This window comes from Danio aesculapii, chromosome 14 (assembly GCF_903798145.1).
Source record: "Danio aesculapii chromosome 14, fDanAes4.1, whole genome shotgun sequence".
In the NCBI taxonomy this organism is placed as follows: domain Eukaryota; kingdom Metazoa; phylum Chordata; class Actinopteri; order Cypriniformes; family Danionidae; genus Danio; species Danio aesculapii.
In genome coordinates, this window is record NC_079448.1 from 23,495,275 (window position 1) to 23,515,220 (window position 19,946).

The 19,946-nt window shown below is 36.0% G+C and overlaps 1 protein-coding gene across 5 annotated transcripts in view; it reads right to left on the bottom strand.

Annotated features, from left to right (window-relative positions):
- Positions 1-648: 648 nt before the first annotated feature.
- kdm3b (lysine (K)-specific demethylase 3B) overlaps positions 649-19,946 on the bottom strand; it is a 37,134-nt gene continuing 17,836 nt past the window's right edge. For 3 of the 5 annotated variants that reach the window (XM_056471648.1, XM_056471647.1, XM_056471644.1), the window contains 11 exons: positions 19,312-19,559; positions 16,506-16,781; positions 16,235-16,406; positions 14,887-14,977; positions 14,676-14,806; positions 12,587-12,706; positions 10,202-10,225; positions 6,932-7,071; positions 6,002-6,178; positions 3,528-3,662; positions 649-1,545 (listed from right to left, as the gene is read on the bottom strand). In XM_056471648.1, the coding sequence (XP_056327623.1) occupies positions 1,465-1,545; positions 3,528-3,662; positions 6,002-6,178; positions 6,932-7,071; positions 10,202-10,225; positions 12,587-12,706; positions 14,676-14,806; positions 14,887-14,977; positions 16,235-16,406; positions 16,506-16,781; positions 19,312-19,559 (1,595 nt within the window). In that variant the 3' untranslated portion in view covers positions 649-1,464. The remainder of the gene's footprint in view (positions 1,546-3,527; positions 3,663-6,001; positions 6,179-6,931; positions 7,072-10,201; positions 10,226-12,586; positions 12,707-14,675; positions 14,807-14,886; positions 14,978-16,234; positions 16,407-16,505; positions 16,782-19,311; positions 19,560-19,946) is intronic. The other 2 variants (XM_056471645.1, XM_056471646.1) reach the window with 2 other exon arrangements.

The following is a 19,946-nucleotide window of genomic DNA, read 5'->3' on the forward strand; positions in this document are numbered from 1 at the left end:
AGTTTACCACAGCTTTATTGTACAAATAATCTGTAGTAAATGTGCCATTTTGGTGGAAACTATTGTTAATTGTTGTAGGTGGAATGCTACATTGCTTTATTGGCTATACTTAATTTATAACAATTTTAAAAACAAAGGATATCAATCAGTGAAAATGATTTTAATTTGTTTAAAGATACTGACAATAATGATAAATTACATTTTTATTCGTAAGACTGTAGAGTCTAAAATTTTAAAGATTGTTTCTTATAAATGCAACAAGTAACTTGCATAACACTTATGGCAGTTTTATTTTTATTTATGAGTTATATGCACTGATTATGTTTCCTGATTATTCGTTGAAAAGAAACGTGGTTTAATCCAGTGTTTCTCAACCATGTTCTTGGAGGACCACCAGCTCAGCATTTGATCCTTGTCTCTCTAACCAAACACACCTGATTCAGATCATCAGCTCATTAGTTGAAGACTGAAGACATATAATGGGTGTGACAGGCAAAAGAGACATACAAAACATGCAGTGTTGGTGGTCCTCAAGGAATGAGGTTGAGAAACACTGGTTTAATCCATAGGTGACAATTTGGCTTTAAGAAAACACAAATCAAAAGTTATAAGCAGCACAGCTAGATCAAAAAGTGAAAGCAAACAGGCAATATTTCAAAAGCCTTAGTTTATTGCAGTGTCATCCACGAACCACAAAATGTCTTATAAAATAAAACAGTAAGCATTAAACAAATAGATAGCTAAGAAATTCATTGTCATTTCAAATAACAGGGCCAAATCTTTTCTTGTAAACCTTTATTTTTGGAGGGAAAAAAATCATGCACACTGCTAAGATCAATATATATACTGATACACGTTAATGACCAGTAGTTCTGCAGAACTGGAACTGTTGATTTATGAATAACCATTCCTCAAAGCCAATCAAACGCTTGTTGTCAGTGAAATATTACCTAAATTTCATATTACAAAAAAAGCAAAAGACGTGTTTTCATCCAAAAAAAAAACTTAAAATAAAACAAAAAAAAACTTTGGTCTAGTTCCCTTCCATGCTCTTGTCCACCTTTCCTTGAAAAGGTGTTGGGAATCTATCAATGAACTGAATTTCTGTTGACCCCACATCTGAACTAAAAGCTCTCCTTCATTGAAGAGTACAAAACGAATGTTTTCTAAGAAGGAAACCCAGTGCTCACTTTTCACAGACGTTGGTAAGGAAACCTTGTTGAAGGCCTTTTAAAAGATTCACGTCAGCTATATAACCAGCTCTTTGAACAGTCCAACAAATGCTGAGAAAAGAACAGACTTTTAAAAATGCAGAGAGGAGGACTGTAAAACTAAAGAATGCTTTTGTAACACTGATGAAGCAGCACCTTCATCCTACCAAAACTTTGAGAGACTTTCCATTATAAACAACTTGTTTTGCACAATGGCCTCATCCGAACCCCAAAATCTCATTGTGGCGTCCAACTAAGAACGGCCTAATTTGGGCTCATGGGCTTTTAGTGTTGCCACAGCATCCTTCACAGCATGGTAGATGATGTTCTTCACCTGTAAACAATAGAAATATGACATTAAACCAGTGCTTGACAAGCTTTTTTCCATCACAGCTTACTAAAAAGACTGAAACAAACTGCTACACAGACGGTGTTGCCAGATATTGCGGGTGGGCCCTGCAGTTTGAGCTACGCACTGGTCACAACTAACTGAATGGAGTAGGAGCACACAGTTATGTTTTGTTAAATAAGTTGCATATACAGTTTACATTTCAAAATCGCCTAAATTGTGTCAACCCACCAATGCCATTTTTTACCCACACAATCAAATTCAAAACCGCCCAATACGATGGGAAGCCACCCAATCTGGCAACACTGTACACAAAAGATTGCGCTAAGGTTTGGAATCAGGGTTCCTGCTCAAAACCAAATATCAATTTCTCTGCTTTTCATTTACGAAACAGCTCAATTAGCTTGACATATTTGTAAAATAATTGAGAAAACATGACACTGTTGTGCGTTGAATGATATTAAATAGATTTTAGCTTGAAAATCATTTTTCATGACTTTAATAACCACAGTAAAAACAATAATTGATCATTTACCTCAGATTTTGAACACGTTCTGAGGAACTTATTGTTTGCTTGGCTGCAAATGCTCTCGCTTCCATATTTAAAAGCTTGGTAGCAGTTGTACAAACTTTACATTTAGCTTTTTTGTCACCTACTATTTAGCAGTCACTCATTGAAGTGATCATTTTGAAACTAAAGCCCCTAAAATGTATAAACCCCTTTAATGTTTGCCTTGAATAATAGGTACAGTAAAAAACAAGCACTATTAATCGAAAAAAAGAACACAATCTTAATTTGACACCCCACACGATATTAATGCAGCATTTCTACGATTCAGCCAATTACATTTTCAAGGTCAGGAGAGAAACAAAGGCGGGCGCAAAAGTCTTCATATTTATTTATTTTTATATATACGATGCTCAGCAATGTGGACACCCCCAAATGGTGTTAAAAGTGTCACAAACTGTATTTTTAAGATATAATTCAAAAACAATAATTCAAAATCACAGGTGAGCTGACTGTGAGCTGTGCGTCTACCTGAGAGGACGCGCATGCCCCACCCGCATCTACTTTACTGATCAGAACCTCCATAGGCTGTGAATCACCGGTAATGAAGTGCTAAAATAGTGTTCAGTTTGTTACACAGAGCGATCGTTTGGGGGCTGTGCGAAAAGTATGATTTGCATGTATGTTTTTTTTCTCTCAAACAGACGACATGCCATGACATGAACCGCACTCAGCAGCAGTAAAAGTGAAACCTAAAGATCTCACATCTTTTAAATGACCATATGACATTTTAGAGTGTTGCGCATGAGAATAAACAGTGTCAATATAACTTCTCCAACCTACATAACATTCTGCAAAAAAATTAGCTAATAATGTGGTCAATGACAGATTGCAAGGATAGGTCTCAAACATAATAATTCAGCTTCAAAATTATGAATAGTTTTATTCTGATGTCATCACTTTACTGTGCGTTTACGACCTGGACATATTAAAAGTCCATTCCAAGTCTATACAAATGTAGCATTTTAACCAACAGTAGAACTACTCCTAGGCCTAATATTATTATTGTTGTTTTACCATATGTTTGAGAATAATAATAATAATAATAACCTACTCATTAACCTTTATTTTACATCTACATCATCATGTGAAAATCGTAATCTTGATTTTAAGCAAAAAATTATGATTCCCTAGGTACAGTCCAATCACTTCTTTTTACTTGAGTGACTCCCAGTTGATGAGCAAAAAAAGGAATAAAATTGATCTGAAAATTAGACTTGGCATAAAAATATGACAGTAAAATAAAGCTAAATAAGTGACAAACAAAAATCCCCCTTATATTCCATGACTTGACCAAATTCACTGACTTTCAATGTCTGAAATAGACCTTTTAAAGTTGCATGACATGCCAGAAATTGCATGACCTGTAGGAAGCCTGTGGAAAGACATGTAGAAATACCTGTAGCTTGTCCTCGTGGTTTGTGTGAGTGTTGGAAAGGTGGCGAAACTCTTGCGTCAGTCTAAAACAGTGCTTCACGTGCTCTGGAGAAACGAAATCTTCTGCAGCTTTGATACAGCTGTACAGGTTGTGCACCTGAAAAGGCAAAGATGTGTGTGAAGAAGTGTTTGTGATAGATGTGGTCTCTACAGTAATATATAATGTGAAAGTTGACGTTATCAAATGTCACTCACTTTGACACTGTCAATAATAGTGTTGAAGCCCTAATCTTGAATAATATAATATAATATAATATAATATAATATAATATAATATAATATAATATAATATAATATAATATAATATAATATAATATAATTTCAGCATTGATCTGGAAATGAGCAGACATGCAATAGTAACATCACAGGATATTCAATGTCGAGTCGGGATTAGATTTGACTAGGAACATCAATTGAAAACATGATTTGTGGAGTCAGTGCAAAGTTTAACTATAAAGTTGCCTTCATTTGTGTTTGTTTTTAGAGCCTGTGAGCATTTAAAGTCAGTTTAAAACATTCAGGCACAAAAAAACAATATTATAATGTTTGTTAGTTTAAGAAAGATTAATTGTATTTCCATATCCATTTGATGTAGACTAAACAGTGATATTTTGACATTTGATCATTATTATTTTGACTAAATACAGCTAGACTCCTGGAAAACCATCAAATTCTGTGTGTTTGATTTACATCTGTGTTGCTTGTAATCTGACTTCTATCCAGATAGAGACATTCATTTTATCTGGTGAAAGTATACGCAATATTGCAACATGTATCCCAGGTGAAAGTCCATATTTGACAATATCGTTAATTAGAATTAACCCACTTTTCAATATGTTTGGGCAAAAACACATTATTTGCTTATATTTTTTTGTCAAAGCAGCTTCACATAAAAGATCATAGTAAAGTGAAATAGTGTAGTTCAGTTTGTAGTGTTTAAGTTCAGTTCAGTGTGGTTTAATAATCACTACTGAGAGTCCAAACACTGAAGAGCAAATCCATCGATGCGCAGCTCTACAGATCCCGAACCATGCAAGCCAGTGGCGGCAGCGGCGAGGAAAAAAAAAACCTTCACCAATTGATTCACCAATTACTATGTGATATAGCGAATCAGAGTCACACAAAAGTGTGATTAATATTATTTTTACATTTGACACCAGAACTGCAAATAATTTTAATATAAAAGTTAATGAGGTTATTATTTTAGTATTATTATAATCTTTCTAGCTCAGAGCATTAATGTATTTACATTCAAAATGGCAATATTAAAAGACTATTTGATTTAAGGTTGTAAATATAGAAATATTAAATAAAAAAAACTAAATAAATAAAGACATCACCAGTAGGGGGCGATAAGTGAGGCAAGACAGAATCTGCGGACATTTTTTGCTATTTCTGCAGAGAATTCTGTAAAAAATCTGCGGATTTATGCAGAATGATTTTGGGAGTATTATTAAATACAAAATAATACCTTTTTAACATTTATTTAATGTTTACAATGCAAATCCAATGAGATCCACTTATTTGGTAAACAAAGCAAGTCTCTCATATAACACATCTACTAGAAAACAGAAAATATTACTTTACAAACTGTATTGTAAATAAATAATATGAACATTTTAATATTACTATTATTATAATCACAATAATATTAGTGAAATTAATTAAAAAAATGAATAAAAATATATTTACACACATTCACACAAGTAAATACAATGACTTAATGATGGGCCAAAAATCTGCCGATTTCTGCACGTGTAGATTCCGTGTGGGCCTAGCGATAAGTAGCTGGATCATTAATTCAATTAACTCCCACAAAAGGTTGATTCATTCAGAAATAATGAATAATGCAATTGTTGTTTTAATATGAAAGTTGAACTTATCAAGAAGTCATTTAAAGCAGTTAAATTTGACTCAAATGCAGATTTTTGCTTCGGTTTCTTTATGATACAGTTTAGTGCTTTATTTCCAAATGTGTCACAATATAATAACTGTGTCTCAGAGCAACAAACTGGGAGATCGGAATCAGCTTTTTTGAACAAATTCCATGATCCATTCATTTAAGGAATGCAAAAATGAAATTACTCCTCATTTACATCCTAACAAACTTTCTTTGCAGAAGATAGTTTTAAAATATTCAGAAAAAAACTGTAGTAATTTACAAGTATAGGGAAAAAATACCATGGAAGTCAAAAAGCTAGCTACTGGTGTCCAACATTGTTAAAAATATCTTCTTTTGTGTTCAGCAGAAGAAAAGAAACTCTTTACTGTTTGAAACCACTTGAGGGCAAGTACATTTTTTGTTTTTGTGAATTATATTGTTCTGAACTAAGCATCAAACAGTGAGATGCGGCAAAAACACAATAGTCACTATGTGAAAATGCAATGTATTGACAATGATACAATGTTCACTAGAGTTTTTCTCATGAAACGAACCTGATGTGGTGCTCCAGCTGGGATGAACACTGCATCTCCCAAAAACTGCACAATGGACCATCCCTGGACTCCATACTCCTCATACAGCCTGCGTCGCAACGTCTGGTCCAGGTACCAGCTCTGGTCGTGGATAGGATCGTGGTCTGGTGGGTTCTCTTGACCTTGTTCCTCTCCAACCTGCAATTAACAGAAATTAACTTCAGTCAATCATACTGTATTATCAAATAAAAAGCGAATCACAATCTTTATCAAACAGACAATGATTTTATCCACCTATTTTTATTTACATTTTGGAATAGCACATAAAACTTGCTTAATAGAAACACCAAAATGCTAATTATTTTGAAAATACATATTTAAAAAAAACGTATGCACAACTGAGTAGGATAAACATTTAATTCGATAAGAAAAAAATGCACTTAAACTATGATGGAAACACATTTATCAAATAAATTACAGCATGTGCATTGAAAAAAAAAGTGATTTTGTTTAACAGATTATGTGATAGGTGCAATGGGATGGTATTAATAAAAAATGAAGACCGACCAACATTAGAAAACATCTGAAATGTTGTTTTGGTCATTCTAAAAACCATTAGACAAAGTCCATCATCAAAATTGTTCGGTATTATTACCTCTATTAATACCAGTCTTGAGTGACTGAGCTCCCAAAAAGTCATCTCATGCCCCCAAAAGCCACCGTGTGTCCATTCCATTTCATCTTTTGAGGCGCAAGTAATTTTTTATATAAGAAAAAAGCGCACAGTGGCTTCTACTGACATTTTTCTTGTTGATATTTAACACCAGTTAAGAGGTGATGATTCTGTTCTCCATAACTCTTTGCTAATTGTCATGTGATATTCCAGTTTTACACATAAAATCTAATTCAGACCCTAATCTGAATGGAAACCTCGCTAACATTATTCTTTACCTTTCGTAAGAGCTCTCGGATCTTCTCAGCGTCTTTGGCAGCATAGATGTGCCAGAGAGCTCCAGGTTTCTCCTTGATCTCGTAGACTCTCCTCTTCGTCATGTCGTCTACATCACCCTCTTCAATAGTCTGCATCACCTCTGCAGTGAAACCAGGAAGGTCAGCAAACACACACAAATCATAACCATTCATAAGACATTATCCCTTCCATAAATAAAGCTGATCTACTGATTCTGATTGCTATTTAAGCCTCATTTGCTTCTACAAAGGGTCTAAAAGGATTAGCTGGGGGACTACATTACAACCAGAAATACAGTAGATTTTTACAACTTAAAATTCAACAACCTATTACAACTACTAAGCAAAAGGGCTGTCAATGTTAAATGTGTTCATACAAAATCTTTAACACTATGAAAATATGACATTATATCGGTTTCATGTTGCTATTTTCATGGACTTTAAGTCGTTAAAATTAAACCACACTGAACTAAACTGAACTTCAACTCTGAAAACTGGACTGACAGTTCCAGTTAAGCTGTTTTGACACAATCTACATTGTAAAAGCGCTATAGAAATAAACATGAATTGAACTGAACTATTTTCAACCACACATTCTCTCTCCCTGCTCTCAGAATACATCACAAAACACAAACACACAAAATTACTGACAGGCAGTCCCTGAATGTTTTCTTGCCATTTAGAACTGTTGCAGACAAAAGGACCTTTAGTTATTGCAATCACACATAACAGAGCAGAGCTTCAGAACAAAATACACAAGGTTAAATAAAGAGAACAGAAAACAAATTCTAACTAAATATGCATGTATCTGAAACTACATATTAAGTCTTGAATGTGTACTACAAAAAAGGTTTAAATTGAAATATGTTAATCCACTGACAGCCCAAGTAAATCAAGGAAGCAGACCAAGCAAAGAGACAGACTCGAAGGAAAGGATCGATACTCGCAAACTGCATAAACACTACATCAAACATCTACTCATCACGATTAACAAAATACAATAGTATGCAATATCAAGAGGAACACATATTTCTGCTGGCATAAAAACAAATTCCCAATTGAAACACCTTCAAATGAGGTATTAAAACAAAGGAATGGCAGAATGTGAAAGTCCACCACCAACCACTTATAAGCATGGAAATAATGTTTTTGATCTCTATTTTTTATTTATTTATAAAACTAACATTTTTCCTAATACTGATCAAAAATATTTTAAAGGGGTCATAGGCTGAAGAAAATATCGAAAACAAGACTATCAAAACAAAATAGCTCAAAAGAGAATCCATGAACAATGCCTTGAGACAGTCAGTTGACCAATAAAGAGACCATTTTTGAGCAGCTGTCTGACATATTTTTTGCATTGGGTTCTGCACCATCAGACCCTGTTGGCATTGTTTTGGTTGACTGTGTCATCAGACAGATCTGATCGGCAGTTTGGCAAACCATGAACAAGATAAAAAGCAAAAGTGAAAGCAGCAAGCAAACACTGAAGTCAAGAGAGTACAGACAAAAAGCTCCTCTTAATATTCATCATGACTTTCAAAATGTTAAGCATGTGCGGTTGTGTTTAGTTTGTATAATATTATGGTTTTCTTTAAATGTTGAATATAAACTGCCACCTGCTGGTATGGAGATTTATTTAGCTAGTTGGTCTTTTGCGATGTGTTCAAGCTGAACTCTACATCAAGTTTCTGTCAACTCTAGTTCTTGTTTTTGATTCTGGTTTGTGCCAATGACAATGACATGCTATTATATACTAGTACTGTAGAGCTGCAAATTTCCAACAAGAGAAAGTGGGTTTTTTGGAATTACTTGTTGGAATTCCTAGATGTTTAGACCTTTTTTTAAAATATATGACCCCTTTAAAATAGTAAAAATAACTAATTAACCATGTGATCTGAAGGGACATCGTGAGATGCAACAAAAAAAAAAACACTATGATCACCATGTTTGGTATCCTTAAAGATTCTGAATGAAGTTTACAATATAGTGCACTGTGAGGTACAATGTTCACTAGGGATGCACCGATCTTTATATATTTTTTTATACATTTTTTTAAAAGGCAACTTAGTCTATTCTGAAAATATCTTAGACACTTTGTAAGCAAAAATAATAGAAAGAAAAGGAATTACATGACTAACTACAACATACAATTGAAGTCAGAATTATTAGCCCCCGTTTATTTTTTTTCCACAATTTCTGTTTAACAGAGAGACATTTTTTAACACATTTCTAAACATAATAGTTTTAATAGCTCCTCTCTAATAACTGATTTATTTTATCTTTGCCATGATGACAGTAAATAATATTTGACTAGATATTTTTCAAGACACTTCTATACAGCTTAAAGTGACATTTAAAGGCTTAACTAGGTTATTAGGGTAACTAGGCAGGTTAGGGCTGACTTCAACTGTATATTCCATACCTAGTCCCTACACCTAAACATAACCCTCTGTAACAGGAAATTATTGACAAAAAGGAGGGGGTTAATAGTTTGATATCAATAATTGCAGAAGCACATAACCCTAACTGTCAGCCTAAGCTTAACAAACTCTAAACCAAGAAGCACGTAACCCTAACTGTGAGCTTAAGCTTAAACTCTAAAATCTGATTGGCTGATTGGAATGTTGTTCCAGGAACATGTCCTACTTAATGAAATCACACCAACCAATCATCTGCAGCCAATTAAAATTGATATAAACCCCTGCATTTACATCCTATTTGCAGTTTAAATTAGATCTGAAGCAAAAACCAAATAGTTTTACTTCTAATGCAACAAAAAAATACCTGCATGAAACTAAAGTAGACACTTTGTGGTGCCTATAGAGCAGCAACAACATGAGATTTCCTTTTTTGTAAGGTTATAATCAAAGCAATCCTGCACCGATGTACACTGCTTTAATATCCATTTTACAGACACAAGACAAAAAGAAAACATTAAACCTTTCTGAAAATGGTCAATTACCCTCAGACTTTTCTATATTCAATATTTAGGATTTCTGTGAAATCATGAAGAAAAAAACAACAACATCCCATTGCTAATTTAGTGCTAAAACCTGCTAGTTCTGATATATGGCTGCTTAACCGGTGCATCTCTACTGTTTACACCAACTACAAAAATGATCTACCAACATCGATTTTGCTTAAAGAGAATTAATAGATGGGTTAAAACAATGAACGTGAAGAACAAGAGAGAGCGAGAGAAGTGGGAGGGCATGCCTGAAGTGAGACGAATGAAAAATATGCACAGACCTTTGAATCCAGCGAGGTCTGCTTCTGCAAATGAGAAATGGTGCCACAATCAAAAGTAGTAAGACCCCAAGAGCACAGGCCATTCTTAAGGCCTTGGTTGTGTCCGACTAACAGCTATGTGAGAGTTTTGGACGTTCCAAGGGTTTAGCTGGATGTTAACTAATGCTACACTTGCTAATAATCTACAGATTTGACCATGAGAGACCTCATTCAGAGCGGAGACCAAATTTAAAGTATCAGTTCAGCTAATAATTTAAATTCTGTTGCCACTCCAAACGCCTGAAACCTTCGTTCATCTTTATAACACAACTTACGATATTTTAGAAGAAATCCGAGAGCTCTCTTACCTCTCTTAGCAACTAAAGGACCAAATAAAACATTGTCAAAATATTCCACATGACATCAGTGGATCAAACTGTAATCAAATGAAGCTCCAATAACACAATTGCGATCCAAAAATAAACATAAATAAATAAACTTTAATAAATTTTAATAAATAAAAAGTAAAAACGCTGCAAAAAAAAAATGAATTCCAGTGGACATTCGCGCCGTGTTAACCAGTCAGGAGATTGCTCTTGTAGGAGAGTGATTATGACGTATTTTCTGTTGTTGGTGTCCCGGAGGAAAATCCTCTTGCCGACACCAGACAACAGTTCATCAAACTGGGCTCGGCTCAGTCTGAAGCACTGCTGAAAGCCTCCATCATCCAGGTATAGTTTCTGGAGGAGTTGATGAACTCACAGAGCTGGGTGCACCTCTGAAAAGTTCTAGTGGACTCAGATATGGCGCCGAACGAATATATGCTGTTTTTCAGACTTCCTAAAGCACATGAACACAGCTACTCTCAATAAAATCCATGTTAGCCATTAAGCAACAAAGCTAGAGTCAAAAGGCAGAAGCCCCGGCCATGACGCGAATCCGCATCTATTGTGAAGTGAATTTGACGAGCGAATGAAGTGAATTTGATGCATAAATGAAGCGAGTAAACTCAAAATGTTCTATTTACACACGAATAAAGCAATTTATTTACCCGTGCTGCGTCTGGTGGGAACACATAATTAGTTTTGTTTTGACAAACCAAAGTGTTCTTGGAGCTTTGTACAGGAGAACCACTGAATTTAACATGTAATGTTTTGGTCCCATTTCTGGACCCATCTCGGGGCCATTGCTATGGAGGATGACAGAGCTCTCAGATTTAATCTAAAATATCTTAATTTGTGTTCCAAAGATGAACAAAGGGTCAGGAGATTGCAATGATATAAGGGTGAGCAATTAACAGAAATTTCATTTTTTGGTGAACTAATGCTTAAAAAAATAAATAAATAAATAAAAAATAAAATAAAAATAAAAATAAAAATCACAAGTAAAATGGAGGGCAAGTCATCCAATATGTTGTAGGGATCATTAATGAAGCTGTACTTCTCATAAAATAAAATATGAGACGTTTGTTCAGGAAATTAAATATGGTTTCTACCCTTACTGAGTTCTATGGGGTCTCAGGGTGTAAACTACCATTCGGGACAACAATTGATTGATTAAAAAAAATAAATAGTAGCAAAATGAGGGGTCTGAATACTTTTGCAAGGCACTCCTGCTATTTTGTTCTATTTTATATTCAGCTAGGGGTAGATTTTCTATTGTTCAGACACTAGAAAATCAAGCTTAAAATGCAAGTTCACAAAAAAGTAATTGGATCATTATTCACCATCATCCTCATGTAAATCCAAACCTGTGTAGCTTACTTTTTTGTGAGGTTAGATGCCATTTTAAATTGTACAAAATTGTGATGAATAGAATTTTTACTGATCTAAAAATGATGTACATTTTACTGATGTACATTGTATTACATTACTAGATCACTAACAGTATTTGGAGTTTTTGCTAAGTAAAATTTCTTTGGACATACAGTACATTTTGTTGGCTAACAAACAAACTGATAAACTACAATAAAAATCCACGAACACCCTGTGCTTTTAATCACTCAACTTATTATCCCAAGTTCAAAAAAAACATGAACTTGAAAACATTTTGATTATATGGTAAAACTAGTTGAGGAAAATTATTTACTTTTTCATTTTTCATTAAAAAAAATATGAAACCATCCTTGGTTATGTGGAATTTTCAAATAAAAGAAAACATAAAAATGTAATTTTACATCCTCTTGTTTTTTTATCCACCTTGAGTGACTTTGACTAATTGACCTTTTTTCCATTCTAAAAAAGAAATCACTCAAATATTCATGGTTACAAAGTCTTACTTTATCATGTTGGATTAAAATATTGGCAGCAATTTTAGTGAACAAACAACAGCTTAATTAATTGAGCAAGAAATCCTGTAATATTTGAAATGATGCTGCTTTCGAAAATGAAAATGATTCATATTTACCACTTTCTTGGTCATTCTCTCCTTCTGGGATGCCCACATACACCATCACGTTGACGGCATCAGACACGTCCAAATGCAAGTTAGTGGTGCCGACCTTCCTGTCTTCTGTGGAGATCAGACCTGAAAGAAACATGAAAAAGACATTTTTAACTGTTACAGCACCACCTATTGTCCAATCTCCACAATTTTGCATGCTTGTTTACAGTCATTTGCACACCAGATTTTATGAAGTTTTGTGTTTTCCTTATGTGTTAACAGGCATGTAAGTCCCCTTTTGTAAATTAGCCTGTTATAGCTATTCAAGTTCAACCACTTTTTGATAATTATTGATATAGGCAGTCTAGACATGCTAACAATTGATCAATAAGCCAGGCACTAGTTTGCAAAAGTAGGCAAGGTATTAAAAATCTAACATTAAAATCTTAATATATAAAGGCTCTCACAGCTCATGCACATAACCCCTTATGACTAAACAAGTGCTATAAATAAACAAAAATCATGTTTATTTGAGTCCTCACATTAAAAACTGTTTTGTTCAAGTGCATTGAGCTGCTAAAGATGTAGTAAAACGTCTTGGTGGAGCTCAAGCACAAAACAGCCTAGCTTAAAAACAGAAATATTGCAGATCAAACAGAATTTGATGGTGAGTTTCATTACATTTACTATTATATTTTTTTTCTTGGCTTGTAACTTTTCTTGCAAACTTTCGACCAGGCATTTGTGTGCTGTGTTAGAGAAGGCTAAACAGAATTGAAAAAGCTTACGTGATACATAGGCCCAATCCCAATTCTATGTTTGTACCCCTTTTCCTTGGCCCTTGAGAAAGAGTGTGAAGGGGAAGGGCTTCAAAATTGACCCCTAAGAAATGGGACAGCACTACAACACCTGCACACGTCATCGCGATCTCTTGCTTTATATGAGATCGGCGATCGCGACTGCTGTAGTTATTCCAGTTGCTTTATTTTTGGTATTTATCTTCAGGAAATCACTGAAGGCAACGATATCATGCTATCATATCGATATAATGTGGCAATAATGCACTGTACTGTGCATTTACACTGTGGCCATATCTATCTATGTAAACACATGAAAAAAAACATTAACATTATACCAGACACTGTAAAAAGCAAATTCCCAGCCACCAGACTTTTCTGACAGGGTATTCCAGTGTCATCGAGTGTCAGATGGGAAAGTATGTTGTGGGATGACTATACAGGAGTTATTATTAGGGACTATAGATAGCCAAATTGTGCGTTTTTTATTTTAGCATATTTTTTATCCATGACGATAAAACAGGAAAGCTGTTACGAATGTATTAAAACATGCCTGTTTATTGTACAAATTTGTAATAATGACAAAATAGTAATGGGTGCATCTTCTTCTGTATGCAGCCATGCTGCCGTTTTAGATGCTGTATTCTGGGAAGTTTTTGTACCCCTTGGTTTGAAGCGTGCTCCTGAAAAATCTTAGTTTCAATGGCTATCTAGCCCTTCCCCTTAGCCCTACGCCTTCAAGCTAAAGAGAATTGGCCTTGCTTGCTTGTTGCTCAGAATTCATCATTCCTCATGCCTTTTTTGTATCTGGTTAAGCACAATCCCAATTCAACCCCTTAGCCCCTTTCCCTTACCCCTACCCCTTTATATGAAGGCACAAATTGAGGGGTAGGGGTAAGGGAAAGGGGCTAAGGGGTAGAATTGGGATTGTGCTTTACCAGATACAAAAAAGGCATGAGGAATGACGAATTCTGAGTAACAAGCAAGTGTCAGAATCGTAAAAGTATGCAGAGCCACCTTGTTTACTGTGGTATTTTAGTTTATCATTAAGCTTTATCAAATGTCAGGGAATAATTTGCATGTTCACTTGGCACTCATCACTAGTGAAAAGGTCTCGAAAAACACTTGCGATAAGTGCAAGCGACAAGCATCCTGGTATGCGCAAGGCTTTGGGTGTCCCATAAATATATTAGTAAAGTTTCATCTCAAAACTACACACATTTATGCCATGCGGTAAACTGGTAAAGCAAAAACACATGTTATAAGTCTCTTTATATTGCCTGTGTATTATAGGCAGTGGAATGAAAATCCCTTACCATACGCGTTGTACATTTTAGGGCCCAGATCTGGCCGAACAAAGAAGTTTGGAAGACGAGAGGCCAGGTTGAGACGGCCATCTCTCTTTGTGTACTCGGGCAAAGGAAGATTGTCCATGAGATCATGAAACCTGCAAACAGGGGGAACATAGGCTAAGTTACAAAAATTAAATTACAAAAGAAGTGAGGCTAAAGATGATGAATAACCTACCGAGTGGGCATCATATCTCTGAAGTCTTCTCCAGGAGGCCAGTCTTTAAGTTTTAGTACCATAGGTTGGCCATCACTACCATGCAATCGCTCTAAAGAAAGGAGAACACAACCGTTTAAGATTAAAACAGCACAAAATTCAATACTGCTTTACAAACTACTACTACAAACACTGCTTCTTTTACATTTTTAGATATAGAATAAAATACATGATAGTCAGTTCTGCTCCACTTATGAGTGTTTTACTACTAACAATCAGTCACAGAAAATTACTAGTTGTGGAGGGGTTCTGTTTTTAATGAAATGGAGCATACATTTGAACATATATTTGAATGTCCTGATTTGAAGACCAAGTTAAATGACATATTTTGAAATCTTTTTTACTTTCAAACTTTAACACCTGATATATTTCGAGTAAAGGAGGTAGAGCCTTCCCATTTATGGCTCCTAAACTCTGGAATAGCCTTCCTGATAACGTCCGAGGCTCAGACACACTCTCCAATTCAAAACTAGATTAAAGACCTATCTGTTTAGTAAAGCATACACTTAGTGCATCACTTAGCGGGTTTCCACACAGGTTTCTGGATCTTGTTTACCCGAGGCCCTCAGACCTCGGAGCCACTGATTCGATCCAAGACCAGCGACGAGATGATCCCAAGGTTTCCATAACCTGGACGAGGCCGTATCCTGAGCAGCTGCTATGGTGGTCATGGAGGAGTAGAGAACATGAGACTGATTCCTGTGACGCTCCAGGGACAGACAAGTCTTCGCTGAGGCCAGCTTCCAGTCTCCGCCGCTGAGACTGCAGCTCTGCACAAGACGTTTGGCCAGCGGAGAAATTAAAATGGTCATGGCCAACTGAGTCTGGTTTCTCTCAAGGTTTTTTTCTTCGCTTTCGCCAATTAGTGAAGTTATTTTTCCCTCTCCGCTGTCGCCTCTAGCTTGCATGGTTTGGGATCGGTAGAGTTACGCATCGTTGTATTTGCTCTTCAGTGTTTGGACTCTCAGTAGTGATTTTTAAACCACACTGAACTGAGCTAAACTGAACAGAACTTAAACACTGAAAACTGAACTACACTGTTCCAATTTACTATGACCTTTTATGTGAAACTGCTTTGACACAATCTACATTGTAAAAGCGCTATACAAATAAAGGTGAATTAAATTCAATTAGTATTTTGCTAAGAAAATTCTGAATGTGATGGAAAGATTTAATAGAATTTTTTTTAGGTCTGGGTACAGTTAGAGCTGAGGGGTTTTTCCTAAGATGCAGTGCTATTTAACAGTTAACAATCAACTGGTTTGAAAGCCAATTTCTTTCCTGGAGAGTTTAAAGCATCTGTACTTACTGGAAATGACCTGGAAGCCATCCCAGAATTCCCTGACTTTAACATCAGAGATGATGGCGCAGTTCCTACAGTTGACCAGGTCCACGTCCTGGTCTCCAAACTCCTCGCTGAAGGCCTCAGGTCTCCATAAGTGTTGCTTCAGCTTCTTGTGTATGCCTGAGACCAGCACAGGCTAAAAAAGAAAAAAAACAACAAAAAAAAACACTTCATTAGCATCAGCAGAACGCAATTGATTAAACCGGAGCATTTCTACTGGCTCTTCACAGCTCACCTGTCCTTGTTTCCAGCACTCTCTGAAGATCTTCCAGTTGTTGGGGTTGCTGGGGTCCTGCAGGCAGAGCAAACGGCCATCACAGAGCCAAGAGTGTGAAGTGTGTGGGTCCAGGACACTCAGCCCCATCACCCCCTCTCTACGAGGAGCAGTGGCAGACTCGATGACTTCTGCTGAACCTGACGCACGACGAACCTCGGACTTCTTCGTCTCCACTACTGATGCAATGATATGGTCCAGGAAGTTAGGAAGACCTCCCTTCATTTTATCAGCCTGCTACAGAGGGAAAGAACAAAATATATTCATACAATTAGACAGTAGTTGGGACAGACTTTTTCACTTCGGAAAAATGGCCTAAAACGTATAAAACAGCTCTGAAAGCTTAAAGTGGAAAAAATAGCATTAACACATTGCTAACGATTTGATGTTGCTAACATAAATTATCATAATAATAACATGTTTCTAACATTTAAAAAAACATGGATAATTCTTTAACATGTTGCTATTATGCTTCCAGCATGCTGTGCTATATTGCCAACATTTTTTAACAATATGCTTGCATGAATTAGCATGTTGCTAACACATGTATGACTTGCTGTCAATGCTAATCTGCACGTAGCTAACATCTCAAAATGAACTGCCGTTTAATTAGCATGTTTCTAACATGTTTTACCATATGACTAACATGTTACGAACATTAGTATTAATTGGTAAAATAATCAAGTTATCAACTTGAGGACACAGAGAGAGGACACCGACTTGTTAGCTTTAATTAGCATGTTTTACCACAAACTATATTTAAACACATTCCTAACATGTTTATTGTTTCCCCAATCATGGATCAACAAGTTTCTTACATAAACATGTTACTAACATGCTAACAAGCACGTTTAACCTCTTGCAAATGTTTCTAACACGGTGAACAAAGCGAACATTTTTTCTAAAGTTTCACAAGAAGCTAGCATGTTTTATTTTATGCTAATATTTATTGCTAGCACAGCTCGAATTTGCGACCTGCTATAGTCACAAATGCGCCTGAAATTCTATATATTCTAAAATATATTTGGGAGCATTTGTGCGAGTGCTTAAAGTTGTTGCACCACACGATCTTTGCTTTGCACCTAAAAACGTGAAACGCATCGCTCAGGAATGGTTTATATAACAGTGGACATGTCAACTTGCTGCATTAAACAAATCAACACTGACAGATTTTGTTTTAGAAACCACTTAAAGTTACAAATAATGGCACATCTGATTAGTGACCATGTGGTGAATGTTAATCTACCATTTACACTTTTGGAAGAGTGAATAAAAGACTTGCAGTGGGTTAAAGTCTGCCTTGAAAATGACTAAAGCCATTTACTGTAATGTCTCTGGGAAAGAGTTAGCAGGTAACAGCGTTGAAACTGAATCTATAAATTTTAAGCATGAAATGTTCCATTTAATCCCTCATTTAATCGTCACGATGCTGTCAGTCGTGCAACTGGTTGGGCGTACACAATCACAAAAGGGTTTGCATTTACTAAGGGTGCTTTCACACCTGTTTTGTTCCGAAATAGGGATTAAAATTGTTACACTGTTGCACTTTGTACTTGGTGCGGTTCGCTTTCACATGGCAAAGTTTCTAAACGGACATAAAAAGCTAAAACTAGTCACGTGCGAGTAAACTCTCCTCACATTGGTCAGAGTTTCATGGTTTATTTTGCAGAGTCCCGCTCAGCTTTTCGCTTATAATGTCTTATTGCTCATCAACATAAATTAAAATAAGGACGCATGACAGCTGCGCTTTCATTTTGAATGGTGACACCCACAGACGTCGTCACGAAGTATAAAACAGAGGTAAGACTCTCTCATACAGAGCCCTTGGCTAGAATTATGCATTATATGCTTTACATTATAGAGAGAAATAACCAATAAACCAAAACTGCTGTTCGGTCAGTTTTCCTAACGGATAAACAGCTCTCGTTAATGGTTACGCATGCTTTCACTTTCGTATTTGACATGAAATGCACATTTACCGGTAGGAATGACATCCTGCCCTACTCATAATTCTCTCTATATATAATATATAGCCGTATATACAGTATACCTATTACATATCCATAATACACTGTGATATCTCACTACAATCGATCTGCTCCAGAGTTCGTTTCAATCGAGTTCGATTGATCTCGGACCAATTGTTATGGCATGGATCTGAGCGCGATTGCTGGATTCACACATGCCAAATGAACCACGCTAAGTGGGGAAACGTGCCAGGTTCCGAAACAAAAAAATCTAGGTGTGAAAGCACCATAAGATTAAACTAATATTGCAGCTCATGAAAACTGCTATTACTGCTATTAAGATGACGTATGCAAATAATAATTTATGTCTATTTTATCTGTGCAATATCAGACACCACCTGTGAGAACTGCAAAGTTATTATCGTTAACTCCGTTCATCTCATTCACGCCAGTGCATGCAGGGCCGGTGAGAAAATGCAGATTTTTGTTTTGTTTGTTAGTTTCAAATAGTATTGATTTCAAAAGCAATAAATCTGTTAATATAAGACTTGTATTAATGGTGCACATAATTTTTGGTGGTGGGCCTACATGTTAGGTACAAGTTAGGAGCACCAGTACTACCAAGCAAAAAGGTTCATTTCGAGTCCTGTATCATGAATAACCAAATTACTAGCATGTTGTTGCCTTGAATTACCAAGTTGTTAACATAATTTAACACCATGCTATATTTGTTTAGACACATCAATGATATCAGTACAAAACAGTTTCACGTGATTTAAAGTTAAAGCACTGTTACGTACACCAGCCGTGGAGAACACTGGAGGAAATGGGACACCTCCCTCTGTGGGACCTTGCGGGAGTTTGCCAGAGCCAGAGTTTAGCAGATCTCGAAGACTGGTACCCTCTGCTTTGGGTTGTGAAGGGCCAGCACCCAGCAGCAGACTGTTAAAGAGCTTAGGACTGGACCCTGATGGCTTGGAAAGTGTGCTGAACGAGTCCAGGCCAAATGGAGAACGAGAGTCACGACCCATCATGGAGCGCAGAGACTCTGAAAAATGACAAATCAAGAGAAAAAGCCTGAGCACAGAGTAATTTATTAACTTTAGAACGTAACTAGCCCACTAGATTTTGCACACATCTATCTATCTATCTATCTATCTATCTATCTATCTATCTATCTATGAATGCAAAAGCTTTCTGCATGACACTTAATTGATTACTATACTAAAATAATAATCATGGTTTCCGCTACATTCATTCATCCGTGGCGAAGTGCCACACCAAAATTCATCCCACCACGGCTACATTATAGCTTCTCATTCAAAACATTCGGTCATTTTTTTAAATAGCGGGTTGTAAATCGCACCAAAAAGGTAAATGAATTATAACACCGCAAACTTTTCTGTAATCGTAGCAGAGTTGTGCGTTCTTTGTT